The sequence below is a fragment of the Cydia splendana genome, chromosome 11 (genome assembly GCF_910591565.1).
Source record: "Cydia splendana chromosome 11, ilCydSple1.2, whole genome shotgun sequence".
In the NCBI taxonomy this organism is placed as follows: domain Eukaryota; kingdom Metazoa; phylum Arthropoda; class Insecta; order Lepidoptera; family Tortricidae; genus Cydia; species Cydia splendana.
Window position 1 is genome coordinate 20,292,306 of NC_085970.1, and position 14,891 is coordinate 20,307,196.

The following is a 14,891-nucleotide window of genomic DNA, read 5'->3' on the forward strand; positions in this document are numbered from 1 at the left end:
AATATTGACAACTATCATAGAGGGTAGATGTTGTCTATTATTAAAGTTGTTGCCATTGCTAGAAATTAGTACCAACAAATTTCCGTAACATGGCGCACCCTCAATAGATCCTGGTTCACCTATATCTATGACTAAGACAAGGACGCATCGACATACGAGTAAGTAACTTCCACCTTTACGATTTGACGATAGTGATTCATATTTTCGCAAGTAATAATATGTGTTCGGTGGCTCAATGGTATTAGTGACGGACTAATGTAAGAACATGTAGTCTTAATAACAGCCGTGAGGTCCGAGGATCGATTCCCAACAACGGTTGGAGACAAAAGGGAAAAATGACTTATTTGAAATAATATGATGCTTGATACAGCTGTGGCGATGTTGAACTAATGTTTCGACGTTGCCGTGTGAGCTATAGTTTTAAAACGGCTGCTATTTAACTGATCACCAGATTTAGTAAAATTTAATACCAAAAAAATCTATTTTACCACCCTAAAATCATAAATGATCACCAAAATTATAACACCATTTTAATGTGAAATGATTACCAATTTTATTACATTTTACTATCCTTTTAAAGGAAATGACACCAAAATAATCATTATTAACCCAAAAATAGTCAATGATTACCAAATTTCAATCCCCATTTTAATGTGAAATGATAACCAAATTTTTACATCTTGCTATCCTATTAAAGAAAATGATACCAAAATAATCATTGTAAACCCAAAAATAGTAAATGACCACCAAAATTAGAACTCCATTTTAATGTAAAATGATAACCAAATTTTTAAATCTTGCTATCCTATTAAAGCAAATGGCTCCAAAATAATCATTGTAAACGCAAAAATAGTAAATGATCACAAAATTGTAACCACATTTTAATTAAAAATGTGCAATCATTTAATATATCGTTATCCTATTAAATTAATTAATCCACTTCGTCACCTTTTTCTAGTAGCATTTTATTTCTGTAACAGTCGCAGTTCTAACCTAACCTAACCCACTTTTCTAGTAGCATTTTGTTTCTGTAAGGGTCGCAGTTCAAACCTAACCTAACCCACTTTTCTAGTAGCATTTCTTTTCTGCAAGGGTCGCAGTTCAAACCTAACCTAACCCACTTTTCTAGTAGCATTTCGTTTCTGTATGGGTCGCAGTTCAAACCTAACCTAACCCACTTTTCTAGTAGCATTTCTTTTCTGTAAGGGTCGCAGTTCAAACCTAACCTAACCCACTTTTCTAGTAGCGTTTCGTATCTGTATGGGTAGCAGTTGAAACTTAACCTAACCTACTTTTCTAGTACCATTTCGTTTCTGTAAGGGTCGCAGTGCTAACCTAACCTAACCCACTTAACTGATAGCAGTTTAAATTACTTTTCTAGTAGCATAACGAAATGCTACTAGAAAAGTAGATTAGGTTAGGTAGGTATGCGGTGCGGGCTACGGGGGGTTGAGCGGGAGGGGCTAGTAATTTTGGCATCAGTTTACTTTATTTGGTAATATGTATAAATTTTTTTGTAATCATAGTGGTTTATTTAGGTGAAAATATCGCATTAAGTTGGTCTTCAAGATTTGGTGATCATTAATGATTTTTGGTGATCATTCAATATATTTGGTATTTGAATACAATTTGAAGTGCAGTCGTAATTAAAGCGGTGGTACTTTTGTATTTTTAGGCCTTATTTTTATGGTGTTCAGTAATTTTTTTTGGTAAGCATGATTTTTTTATTTAGGGTACCAAAGTATTTTTTGGTGGTCATTATATTTGTAGCCTTTTAAAACCAGGGGGGTCACGTTTCTCTGACGCTGACTGTACATGCTCGAAATTATTTTTCATTGTTGAATGTGAAGTCGGAGGAGACACATTAGAATACTGGCTAAGACTTGTACTTGCTCCAGCTCTGCTTTGATTATCCGGACTTGGAGTAAATGCAGAAGATACTGAATTTTGGCGAAACATTGCCATGTCACAATCATATAAAATTTGCATGATTTTCATTTCTGATTGACTTGAGTGTAAGGATCATATTTTTTTAACTTATTTGCTACATGTTCTCCAAAAGCAGAGTATTCTTTTTTATTTTGTTCACCTACTTTAAGCAAAATTTGTTGAGCTTTTTCAAGAAATGGATCAGAATTATTTATTGTTTTGGACTTCTTAGAGGTCGGTGGCTTTGGAATAGAATCTGATGTGAGCAAAGAGTCTGTTGTGTCTGAATTAACAATTTCTTGTTCTTGTTCTCCATCGATGGCAGTGTTTAGGGTTTCGGTCACCTGAAAATGATATACTTAATTAGTATATTATTTACATTTTTTTCAGATGCCATCAGGAGCGGCAGGGTGGAAAGAAGTTGCAAAAGATTTCGAAGATCGTTGGAATTTCCCTCACTGTTTAGGGGCAATGGATGGCAAGCATGTTGCAATTACTTGTCCCCCCGACAGCGGCAGTCAATATTTTAATTAAAAACATTTTTTTAGCATTCTGCTATTTTTTGTATGTGCATGCTGGAGTTCAAGGAAGAATATCCGACGGGGGAGTTTTTAGACATACAGCTTTCGGGAAAGCGCTCCTAAACCAAAATCTCCCCGGAAGAGAAATTTTAACACCATATGTTTTTCTCGCAGATGATGCATTCCCTTTGACAGAGAATATTTGCAAGCCCTATACAATAGATTTAAATGTAGACTCTCCTAAACGGGTTTGTAATTACAGAATATCAAGAGCACGCCGAATTGTTGAAAACACTTTTGGAATCCTAGCTTCAGTTTTTCGTTTATTGCATACAACTATTGATGTGGAATTGAAATATGTTCAACATATAGTTTTAGCTTGTGCGTATTTACATAATTTTTTACGACGAAGCGCAAGAGCCCAAGCTTTGTATTCACCACCAGGGTCATTCGATTGTGAAGATATTGATGTAGGAACATTAATACCAGGGTCATGAAGAGCTGATGATCGTCGTTTAACAAATTTAAGAACACTTGGGAGGAACGCAGCCACTCGAAAAAGCAAAAGCAATGAGAGACGAGTTTATGCATTATTTTATGTCAGAGCCGGGTCGAGTAGCATGGCAAGATACATTTTAACAGGAGCAAGTTCTAAAGGCTTGGCCACACACAGAGCGCGACGCAGCGCCGCGTCCGCGCCGCGTCCACGCCGCGCGACAGCGGCACATGCTAACAGGTTACCGACGTCAAACAGACTGCGTCGCGCCGGTATCACGCCCCGCTTCTGTCGCGCCCCGCGCCGCGCGGCCTGTGCGTCCGCTCGGCGCGTGCGCAGCGCTGCGCCGCGCGGACGCGGCGGCCCGCCGCGGCCCGCCGCGTCGCGCTGGCATCAGTCGGATCGGACGTTAGGCAGTGAGCGGTGCGTAGTGCGAGCGTAGCAATATTAGTTATTCTGTGATTGTAATTATGGATATAGAAAAATTAATTAATCTCGTAAGAGATCATAAAATTATATATGATCTCTCGGACAAAAATTATAAAAATGTAAATATGAAGGCTGTGTTGTGGATGAGAATCGCAGAAGAATTAAACCAAAACAGTAAGTATATGTTTTTATATTTTATAATTCAATTAGTTTCGAAATATCGCCGGAATTTTTCTCGAATTTCAAAGGCTTCTACCGAAGGCTGATTATTAGGCGGCGTCGTATTGGTCACGAAAGCTGAACCCGTGGCCATGCTGTTCTCAGGGACAATCTGCATACGGCCTTCCTTGGCGCGTAAAAAGTTGTGAAGGCAACATGCTGCCTTTACGACAGCTTCTGCTGTGTTGACTGAGCATTCCATGGGTCTATGAAACACTCCATTTCTCGGCCAAAATACCAAATGCGTTTTCTACAACACGTCTTGCTTTGCTCAACCTCTTATTATAGTTTCTTTTACTTTCGTCTTGTAGGGCCGCTCTTTGGGTAAAGGGTCTCATTAGGTATGGCTTTAATCCAAAACCTTCATCACCGATAAGTACCTGCGGCACTAAGTCATCCGTGCCCGGCAAAGTTTTAGGTGGCATTAGGGTTTTGCCTTCTAGGCATTCTTTGTAAAAGTCTGAACTTTCTAGGATACCGTTGTCGCTGAAACGGCCGCAGCTACCTATGTCCACCACTATAAATTGGTAAAATGGGTCGACTATCGCTAGTAGCACGATTGAGAAAAAGTTTTTATAACAGTAGAAATTCGACCCACTATTTTTGGGGCATTTTATTGCGACGTGTTTCCCGTCGGCACTGCCCAAGCAATTCGGAAAATCCCAAATTTCTCTAAAACCGCTTTCTGATTTTCTCCATGTGTCTTCGGTTGGCGTGGGTATATAGATAGGCTGCAAAGAATTCCACACTCCCTGACAGACGTTTTCTACTATGCCGCCTACCGTGGAACGCCCGACACGAAAAGAAAACGCAATCGTTTTGTACGAATCCCCCGTAGCTAGGTACCTAAAAAAATACGAAAACGTGTATCATTAATAAATACTTACCTATATAAATAACGGAAAATAAAAACCGGGCAAGTGCGAGTCGGACTCGCGCACGAAGGGTTCCGTACCATAATGCAAAAAAAAAAACTGTCACCCATCCAAGTACTGACCACTCCCGACGTTGCTTAACTTTGGTCAAAAATCACGTTTGTTGTATGGGAGCCCCATTTAAATCTTTATTTTATTCTGTTTTTAGTATTTGATGTTATAGCGGCAACAGAAATACATCATCTGTGAAAATTTCAACTGTCTAGCTATCACGGTTCGTGAGATACAGCCTGGTGACAGACAGACGGACGGACGGACGGACGGACGGACGGACAGCGAAGTCTTAGTAATAGGGTCCCGTTTTACCCTTTGGGTACGGAACCCTAAAAAACTGTGTCCCTAGATTTTCAATACGTTAAATACCTACCTACGTATGAAAATCTTGAGACACTTTTTTGTGTGTAAGTGTGGTATTCCATCTGTCCAATATCTTTGTCCAATTTGTATATTTTGTCTCACATTTTGCTTAATGAGAGAGTGAGATGCACTGACGTTGGACAAAGAAATTGGATGGAAATTTGACAGGTGGAATACCGCCCTTACTGAGACAAGAAAACCTAGCGCGCGTCCGTCGGTATAAATATTAGGTCCTTACCTATGAAATTGGCGTTTTTGTTCATAGATATAAGTCTGATCCTAGTTTTTTTTTTTTTACAAAAGTACATACACAATTACAATAAAACTACAGTGCACTCAATAAACAACGATTTTACATACAATTAATTGTTATTTTTTATTGTTAAGTGTTCAGAATTAAGCCTTGAAAATAGGTCTTTTCATGTGCTGTCGGTTCGAGTATTAAAATTACTTATATTTTTCTAATGGTACCAATTTTCAAGAAATGGAGATATTGAAAACATACCTTAAAGGTGTCAAAAATTACTGGAAAAATTTTGTTTGGTTTGAATTAGCCATCAAAAAAATATCCGCAAAATTAATTGTATGGAAATTCGTGTTTCGTTGAAATTCTCCGAACAAAACGCCAATTTCATAGGTAATGACCTAATATGTAGGCACAAATACGAAGTCTCTTGCGATCAAGTGCGCACGGCTCCTTTGTCGGCATTTCCTTTGAAACTTGCGACGGCGCACGGCCAGGCCTCCCTCACACGCTCAAGGCCGCGCGCTATATGCCTACCGCTCGGCGTATAGTCGACGATACAACCGACAGAGGGCCGCCGAACGCCCGCCTGAGCGCTCGCACCGCCACGTTTCCCGCGCTCGCTTCGAAATGCCGAAACCACGTAATTATTGTGCAAGTAGTAGTATATATATATATATGAAATGTACTCGTGTTTTCGAGAATGAAAAAAAAATTAGTAGACTAATGTTTAGGGTTCCGTACCCAAAGGGTAAAAACGGGACCCTATTACTAAGACTCCTCTGTTGTCTGTCTGTCCGTCTGTCTGTCACCAGGCTGTATCTCATGAACCGTGATAGCTAGACAGTTGAAATTTTCACAGATGATGTATTTCTGTTGCATAACAACAAATATAGAAAATGGAATAAAATAAATATTTAAGTAGGGCTCCGATACAACAAACGTGATTTTATGCTGTTTTTGTATAATGGTACGGACGGAGCCCTTCGTGCGCGAGTCCGACTCGCACTTGGCCGGTTTTTAAAATTTTCGTTTAATTTACATTTAATTTATCTCTCTCTATTCGCGATCTCGAAAACGGATCTAATGAATAATGTATTGTTTTATTTTAATAACGCTTATTTATTATTATTTTAGGTGATGCAGTAAAGAAAAAATGGAAGACAATCCGAGACGGGTATTTTAAAAATAAAAGAATATTAAAAGGAAAGACAGGCTCCGGAAGAATAGTTAGCAACTATATTTGGGCAGAGCAGCTACGCTTCTTGGATGATTTCAATGTGGTTCGGCCCCGATCTTCAAACATAACACAATCAAATGAAACAAATTCAACGGACAGCGACAACACAAATTCACCACAACCGCCTCCTTCACCGCAACCATCTCCTCCTCAATCATCTCCTGTGGCGCAGGTGCCTTCTTCATCACAGCATTCGCTCTCTCCGAACCCGGTGGAGCCTGAGTACTCACAAAGAGAGACTCCACCCTCATCACAACGTAGAACATCCGGATCGCGACAAAGCGAAGACCCATTAAATAAGATAATTAATTATTTAAACAATAAACCCAAAACTAATAAAGCCAAAGATTCAATTGATTACCTTTTCCAAAGTTACGCAGAAACATTTAAAAAAATTTCACCCGAGTTGCAAACCAAAATAAAACTAGAGTTAGCCAAATTATTTTCCGAGGCAGAACTGCGATCATTACGCGAGGAATCCTCGCGTACTAATCAAGTATCGTTTGTTTTGTCGCCGTCATATTCCATGATCAGCAGCGTAGACAGCCATGAAGAAACGACTAGGGAAGTTGACAGTGATTTTAATATAGTCGAGATAGCTGTAGAACGAGAACGCTTTAATAATCCAGAACCTGAATCTGACTAGATGCTCCATGTTTTTTGTGAAAGTTTACGTTTTATGTTGTTACGGGAAATACCGGAACCGAAAGTACCGGGAATTCCCGGGATTTTGAGCAAAGCAAAGAACCGGGAATTTAAAATACAAATCCCGGTACTTTCGGGATTTTCGGGACTAACATTTCCAATACAATTTTTGACTGTTTTCTGTTACTTAGAGTGAAATATCATGTTTTTTAAAGAAACATACTTTGATAGAATATCAATTTAAGGCTGATAATACTAATAATCCAGTGAAATTGTAGAATTTTGTAACGTGGCTCTTCTGCGTCAAGTCAACTGCTTTTTTGCAGACTTATTTATGATGTTGGCCCAATAAATAATCTAAGTTTGTGACCTTGAGCGGCGAACGCAACTTTGTCAATAATCAAAAACCTGCGAAAATTTCGGTTTTTGTTTAGTTGTGGGCGATTCTAACCCTAAAGGACTAGTTTTTGATAGTACCTTCCTGAGACGTTTTTAAAGAAGGCTAAATTTGCTACAATACGAGATTAAAACTGTCTCTGTAGATTTAATAGTTTCCGAGATAAAGGCTTTTAAAATTTAGATTATTTTGAAATTGAGCTCGTAAGCTGAGTGCAGTGAGTATGCACTTTTGACTTAGGCGATGCTGTTTGGCACGATTGTTCATAGGGTCAAACAAAGCTGATTTGGCCCAGTAGCTACGAGATCGTACCGTGCCTACCCCCCAAACCCCTCCCTTTTTGGAGGGTATGTACGGTATGTACGGCATCGCCTGAGTCAAAAGTGCACACTGCACTCACTTAGCTTACGAGCTCAATTTCAAAAATATCTAAATTTTGAAAGCCTTTATCTCGGAAACTATTCAATCTACAGAGACAGTTCTAATCTCGTATTGTAGCAAATTTAGGCTTCTTTAAAAACGTCTAAGGAAGGTACTGTCAAAAACTAGTCCTTTAGAGTTATAATCGCCCAAATCTAAAGAAAACCGAAATTTTCGCGGATTTTTCGATATTTGACAAAGTTTTGTTCAGCGCTCGAAGTCACCAACTTGTCTTATTCATTGGGCCAACATCATAAACACGTCTGCAAAAATCAGAACTACCGGATTTAACGCAAACGCGAAATGTATCAAATTACTGTATTATAATACTTTTATGGCTGTCCACATATTAAAATCAAAACAGAAATATTCAATGAGTTTGACAATGCCGACAATATAAAATATTATATGTATAATATTTTATATTATAAACTGAAATAAATGCCATATACTAAGAAAAAGTGACCAAGCCTTCAGTAAGAAGCGCATATACTTGGAAAAATTTGACTAATGCCGCTGTGACCCGGTGGCCGAGTGGTTCAGGCACCTGCCGCGATAGCAGAGGACGCTGGTTCGATTCCAGCCTGGGGCACTGGAGGCCTTGGTCACTTTTTCTTAGTATATGGCATTTATTTCAGTTTATAATTTATATAGTAGTGTTTCTACTTGATAAAAACAAATTAAAATATTTTCAGAAAATAATTTAATTTGTAGTATATTTTATATTGTTGTAATTTGAAACTTTAAGAACATAAGTGTTTCTACAATAAATAATTGTATACATATTATTCTCTTTATTTATTTTTCATCTCAAGTTAGGTTATTTATAATATGAATATAAAAGTAAAATATAAAAACACTTACAAAACGATAAAAAATACATATAAACACATTATAAAAAACCTAACCTAGGGTGCCGCCAGCAGCGGGGCAAGGCCCAAGCTACCGGTGGTCAGGGCCGCAGAGAGAGGAACCGGCGGACTATCCGCGCCGTGTCCAAGATCACCGCTTTCTGCATCTGACCCTTGATCCAACCACCTAGCGAGAGTCTCTCAAGATGTTGGTCGAGACTCTTCGCTATTAGACCGTTCACTGAAACGACTATCGGGACAATGATCGTCAAATCAACATCCCACATGGCGGTTATCTCGTGAGCCAAGTCTAGGTACTTACTGGACTTGTCCTTCTCGGCCTTCACGAGATTCTCATCATGGGGGATGGTGATGTCAACGAGCACAGCCCGACGTTGCGATCGATCTATTATCACTATGTCAGGCTTATTGGCTACAATAGTCCTGTCAGTGATGATAGATCGATCCCAATAGAGCGTGGCACGACCATTCTCGAGAACAGGCGCAGGTAAGTACTTGTAGTACGGTACTTCGCGGTCCACAAGGCCATATAGAAGAGCAAGTTGCTGGTGAATAATCCTGGCTACGAGATTATGTCTGTGCAAGTACTCGCCGTTAGCAAGATGAGAACACCCGGAAATGATATGCCTGAGTGACTCTCCGGGACGGCGGCATGCCCGACAAATGTCGACCGTACCGTCCTTCAGGATATATTTCCGATAGTTGTTCGTCATCATCACTTCGTCCGCAATTGCACAGGCAAAACCCTCGGTTTCTCCGAAGAGGTCCCCGAATCGTAACCAGTTCACCGACGCGAGCAGGTCCACATCGGGTCCCGTGAGGGCCTTGTAGAACCGCCCGTGTAGCACCTTACTCTCCCATGCCGCCTTGCGATCCGCAGTACTTAGTACCACAGGTTTGCGCCAGTTCTCGTTTGCCAAGGAGAGCGGCGTGAGGTTCCTGTCTACTGCCACTACATCACGATGCATCCCACACTCGTTGTTAAGGAAATAATTCCTGAGATTGTACACCTCGCGGTTATGGAGATCCTTGGCGTTTAGGAAGCCTCGGCCTCCACACTTCCGTGGGATGTACAATCTCATAACTGACGAGCGTGGGTGTAGCATGCGATGTGCGGTGAGCAGTGACCGGACCCTCCGATCCAGGGCGTCGAGCTCGGTCTGAGTCCACCTTAGTATGCCAAAGGAGTATGTGAGTAGGGGCATTACCCAGGCGTTGAAGGCGCGCACTTTATTGCCTCCTGACAAAAGACTGTTAAGGACTTTTGTGAGCCGACTGAAAAAGCGCTCCTTCACCGACCGTCTAATACCCTCGTCCTCAATACCCAACGACTGTGACATACCAAGGTATTTATAGGTTTCTGATTCAGAGATAGATCTGAAAGACATTGTCTCAGAGAGTTGTAAATTTGTTGAATTTACAACCCTCCCCCGCTGTACATACATAACCGCACATTTATCGACACCAAACTCCATGTTGATGGCACTACTGAAAACTTCGGTGATTTTCAGTAGTTCCAACAAGTCTTGGCTATTTGGTGCAAATAATTTGAGGTCATCCATGTACAGAAGGTGAGAGATGACTTCACCCTTTCTCCGAAGCCGGCAACCTAGTCCCAAATCCTTCAGCAGGGTGCTGAGGGGATTCAAAGCTAGGCAGAACCACAGGGGACTCAGACTGTCGCCCTGAAAGATTCCTCGCTCAATCCTTATAAAATCCTGCGGGCCAGGGCGGTCATCCCCGCCTCCTGGTTGACGAAGGACTGTGGTCCACTGCCTCATACACGCGCTTAGGAAGACTCTCAAAGCTGCATCAACTTTATACAACTCTAAGACCCTCCCCAACCATGAATGGGGCACCGAATCATAGGCCTTCTTGTAGTCAATCCAAGCGGCTGAGAGGGCACCCTTGTTCCGCCGGATTTGTTGGCAGATGGTCATGTCTATGAGGAGGAGCTCTTTAGTACCACGGGACCCAACCCTACATCCATTTTGAGCGGAAGCCAGAATATTGTTTGCGACAATGTGCGCGTTGATTTTTGCTCTCAAAATGGATGTAAGGAGCTTGTAGAGTGTAGGCAAGCATGTGATGGGTCTGTAGTTCTTAGCTTCCGTGGTACTACCGGACTTATAGAGCAGGAAGGTGACACCAGTTGTTAAGGAAGGTGGGAGAGAACCAAGCTCGAGGGCTTGTTGAAATTGTGCTGCCAAGCAGGAGTGCGAGCATCGGAACCACTTTAGCCAGAAGTTGTGCAATCCATCCGGCCCAGGACTTTTCCAGTTCTGGGCCGTGCGGATGGCACAACTGACGTCATCGGGGCTGATGGTGACTGCCCCCATAGGTTCGATGGACTCGCACTCACGCTCGACAACACTCATCCAACTCCCCTCGGTGTGTCCGACAGGCACCGACCAGATGCTACGCCAGAAGTCAGTCATGGCAGTAGCATCCGGCGGCTGCGTGTCGGGCGTACGAAGGTTGGTTTCCTCCCACTTTCGGTACACCTTCCTTTGGTCACTTTGAAAAAGGCGATTCTGCTGGAATCGATCCACACGCTCTCTGTAGCGGCGAATTCGGTTTGCCCATGCATAGACTTTCTGCTTTAAAAAGTCGATGCGCTCTGTGACATTGGCCATGTAGTCGCGGGGCCTGATATCCGTCCCCGCGAACGCCTGGTTCACAAAGCGCATTACTCGGGGGCGATTGTTGCCCCCCCTGAAGCAGATCAGCTTTGCGATGAGAGTTCTAAACGAGCTGATACGTCGCTCGATCCGCGCTTGCCATGCAGGGACACCTCCGACGGTCCTAGGTGCACGTTCAGCGTCCGGGAACTTGACGCGAGCAACACGGCACGCCGCGATGGCTCCGCAGTACATGATCGAGTGCGTATCATCTAAATCTTTACTAGTCCGTAAATGTGGCTCTAGTAAAGCGTTTAGGGCTCCCATTAGCGCTAGATTGCGTCTATTCATAGGCAGACGTGGTAATCGGGGCCTAGAGTTGGTTGTGGCGCGATACTGCGTAATCGCCTCTTCCAAAGTCCTCCTCAGTTGCTCATTAGCAGTTGTACTCACATTCTGACTTGCGAAGTCCCCCTCGTCGGTACAGAAATCAACCCGTGGCGCCCCCGGTGCCAGGTCGGGTGCGGGCACCGGATCCGGCGACGTGGCGGGCAGATCTCGCACCGAGGTGGAGTCCGCGCGAGCAGAGAGAGCCTCCTGGCGAAGCCGATCAAGTGTCGCGTCATCCAAGCGCTTTAGCCGCTGAATGACGCGCACCTGATCCGATAATCGCTGCTCCGACACGGTGATGGTTGGTTCAAGAGCCTGAAACAGAGGCAGTATTCTCGAACGGTAGGCGGATAGCTGTGTTCCCCCCTCTGTAGCCCCATAATAGGCGCGCATGACATTCTCGTTCATGTCTCGAGTCCATCGCATGCGTCGCACTATACCACCGGTAGCGGGAGCCGTGGGCGGGGCAGGATGTCCCGCAGGCCCCAAGCGTGCCGGCAGCGGTGGCCGTCCTCGTCGCGCAGGTGGTCGTGGCGGCGGCGGCGGCGGCCCGCTCTCGTCACTGGACCCGTCTGTGTCAGGCGCCGTTGCGAACTCGTCGCCTGACGACGATGTGGACGAGGAGGTGGACGAGGCGGGCGGGGGTGGTGGGCGTGCGCTTGTTGTTACCGCTTTAGCTCGACTCCTTGTAATCATCTCTAATTTCGTAGTTTTGCCAGTGGTGTACTCGTATGACAAATGTCAACACGGTAGTAATGGGACTGCGACCCATGGTCGCGGTGTTTATAGTCAAATATACCAATTGTCCGCATTATTGACTAATAACTTGGTTGACACAGAGCAAATTATCAGTATTTTAGGGCAAAAACGACATGTAAAAATATATTTTACGAAGAGAAATGTAAAAGGACGTCTGTCAGTGTCAGCGTTTTTTTTTTTTTTATACATATTATTATTAGTTATTTGTATATTAAGTACGACAGTTAATGTAGGCAATTATCGTGTGGCTTAAAGACACGTCGTAAAGAATTAAATACCTATCATGTTTAGAGAAAGATTCATGGTCGTTTTACGCTTTTTTTAATGAAAATTTAGATAAAAACTGATTTTTTAAGGCAGTCCCGAAAGTACCGAAAATACCGGGAAATCCCGGTTCCATTTTTGCCTGGTACCGAAAATCCCGGTTCTTTTAAACAGTACCGGTTCTGCAATCCATAGTTGTTATTGTTTAAAATCATAATTCGAATATTTTCTAAGTACTATGAAAATTAAGACTTATAAGTGAGATTATAAATAAGGCATAATGTTTATGTTGTAATAATTTTCTAAAGTACAATATTAAGACTGATTATAAGATTTATAAGTGAGATTATAAAATAAATAAGGCATTAAGTTTATGTTATAATAATCAAAACAATCAATAAATAAACCTTAAGCAAATGGCCGTTTTATGTTATGGGGCTGTCCATAAATTACGTCATCGATTTTTGACGATTTTTGACCCGCCCCCCTATAATCATCCAAAAATCATGCTTCAAATGACCCCATTTCCTCCTACTTCATGCTACCGTCATCCGATGTCCAGACCCCCCCCCCCCCCCCCCTTAATTTGAAATGACGTAATTTATGAATAGCCCCTATGTTGTGTTATTGTTTAAAATTATAATTTAAATATTTTCTAAAGTACAATATTAAGACAGGTTATAAGTGAGATTATAAAGAAGGCATAATGTTAATGTTGTAATAATCAAAACAATCAATACAAACCTTAAACAAATCGCCAGTCTTTCTTTTGAACTAATTGCCAGTCTCCAATTAGTGTCTTGTTTCGTTATGAATGGTTGCAAAATATTATGAAGTTCTTCAAAGCTGCCTTTGGACATGCGGAAGTATGAATAGAACTTTTCTTCATCCGATTGTAACTCCCGGCACAATCTGTTATATTCTCCATATTCCAATCTTTTAGTATTAATTGGATGAACCCACATTCTTGGACGCTTTCTAGAAGCGGCCGCCAGTAACAAAAGAGTGTCCTCAATGTCAGAGTCGTCCGATTCACTCGACATTTTCGTATAGTAGCGTCGCTTCGAACAACAAACAAACACTCTGATCTATGGCTTGGGAAGGAATGAGCGACCCTCCGCGCGCGAGTCACGCCCGCATGACGCCGCGCCCCGCACCCGCGCGGCCGCGCCGCGTTCCCGCGCGGCCGCGCTGCGTTCCCGCGCGTCCGCGCCGCGTGTTGAGAGCGTGAGGCCGGCGCGATCCGCGCGCGCTCTGTGTGACCATGCATCGCGTCGGCATCACGCGGCGTGGACGCGGCGCTGCGTCGCGCTCTGTGTGTGGCCAAGCCTTAATCCTTAGTCTGTATAATAATATAATTTATATAATAATGTGTAATACTAATAATAAAGATACTACTTTAACTGAAGAATTTCACTGTCCAGGCCTGTGTTTGGAGTATCTTGCGTAAGGACAAATGAAATAGCGTCAAAAGCAAACCATTTTACAGCTTTTCCGCCAGCGCTGCCACTTTTCTTTTTCTTTTCCTCAGTCTTAGCGTATGTTCTTAGACTTCTAAATTTTTTGTATGCCTCATCACCAGGCCTCGGAGTTTTTTTAGCACGGTAAGACTAAGGAGAGCTATGGAGTCTTTGTTAACATTAAAATTAAGTTCATACTCATACTCATCCTCATTAATTAAGTACAAGTAAATTATGTACAGCTCTAGACCTAATAAATATCAGCGATCATCACAATAACGAAATACGTAACTATATATTCATGACATAATGTGACATCTGATTTACTCATACACATATTTAGGTAAAGAGGTTTAATCATAAGTGGCCTATCACTTAAAAAAGTACTTAAGACATGCAACCTATGATTATAAACATTGGTAATACGTATTCGACATATTAAAACGATATTCCATAGATATTAAAACTGTTTATTATTCATTAAGGTTGATATAGAGCTACAATATTTTAGAATAGTTATGGGTCATTCCACCGTTTCGGGTGTTACACTTGAACTAATAAAATAAGGTTTTATTCGATATTTTATTAAGGAACTAGGAAGTTACAACTATTGATTCATCAACTACTTTGATAATATTTTCTATTCCTGATCACCCATAGTTAAAATATAAGAGCAATAACGAGAAAATGACG

At 42.1% G+C, this 14,891-nt stretch overlaps 2 protein-coding genes across 2 annotated transcripts; both read right to left on the bottom strand.

Annotated features, from left to right (window-relative positions):
- Nucleotides 1–3,800: 3,800 nt before the first annotated feature.
- Nucleotides 3,801–13,844, bottom strand: LOC134795084 (uncharacterized). The gene is made up of 2 exons (XM_063766919.1): nucleotides 13,483–13,844; nucleotides 3,801–4,440 (listed from the first exon to the last, which is right to left on the bottom strand). Exons 1-2 carry the CDS (start codon nucleotides 13,779–13,781, stop codon nucleotides 3,801–3,803), a joined length of 939 nt encoding a protein of 312 aa, XP_063622989.1. The 5' UTR covers nucleotides 13,782–13,844.
- LOC134795083 (uncharacterized) lies at nucleotides 8,627–10,161 on the bottom strand. The gene is made up of 2 exons (XM_063766918.1): nucleotides 9,764–10,161; nucleotides 8,627–9,656 (listed from the first exon to the last, which is right to left on the bottom strand). Coding segments are annotated over exons 1-2 (873 nt in total). The 5' UTR covers nucleotides 9,765–10,161; the 3' UTR covers nucleotides 8,627–8,784.
- Nucleotides 13,845–14,891: the final 1,047 nt, after the last annotated feature.

Coding starts and splice junctions, on each gene's coding strand:
- LOC134795084 (XM_063766919.1), bottom strand. CDS start 13,781: ATGTCGAGTGAATCGGACGACTCTGACATTGAGGACACTCTTTTGTTA. Junction 4,441..13,482: donor AGACTGGCGATTTGTTTAAG/GTTTGTATTGAT, acceptor GTATTTTTTTAG/GTACCTAGCTACGGGGGATT.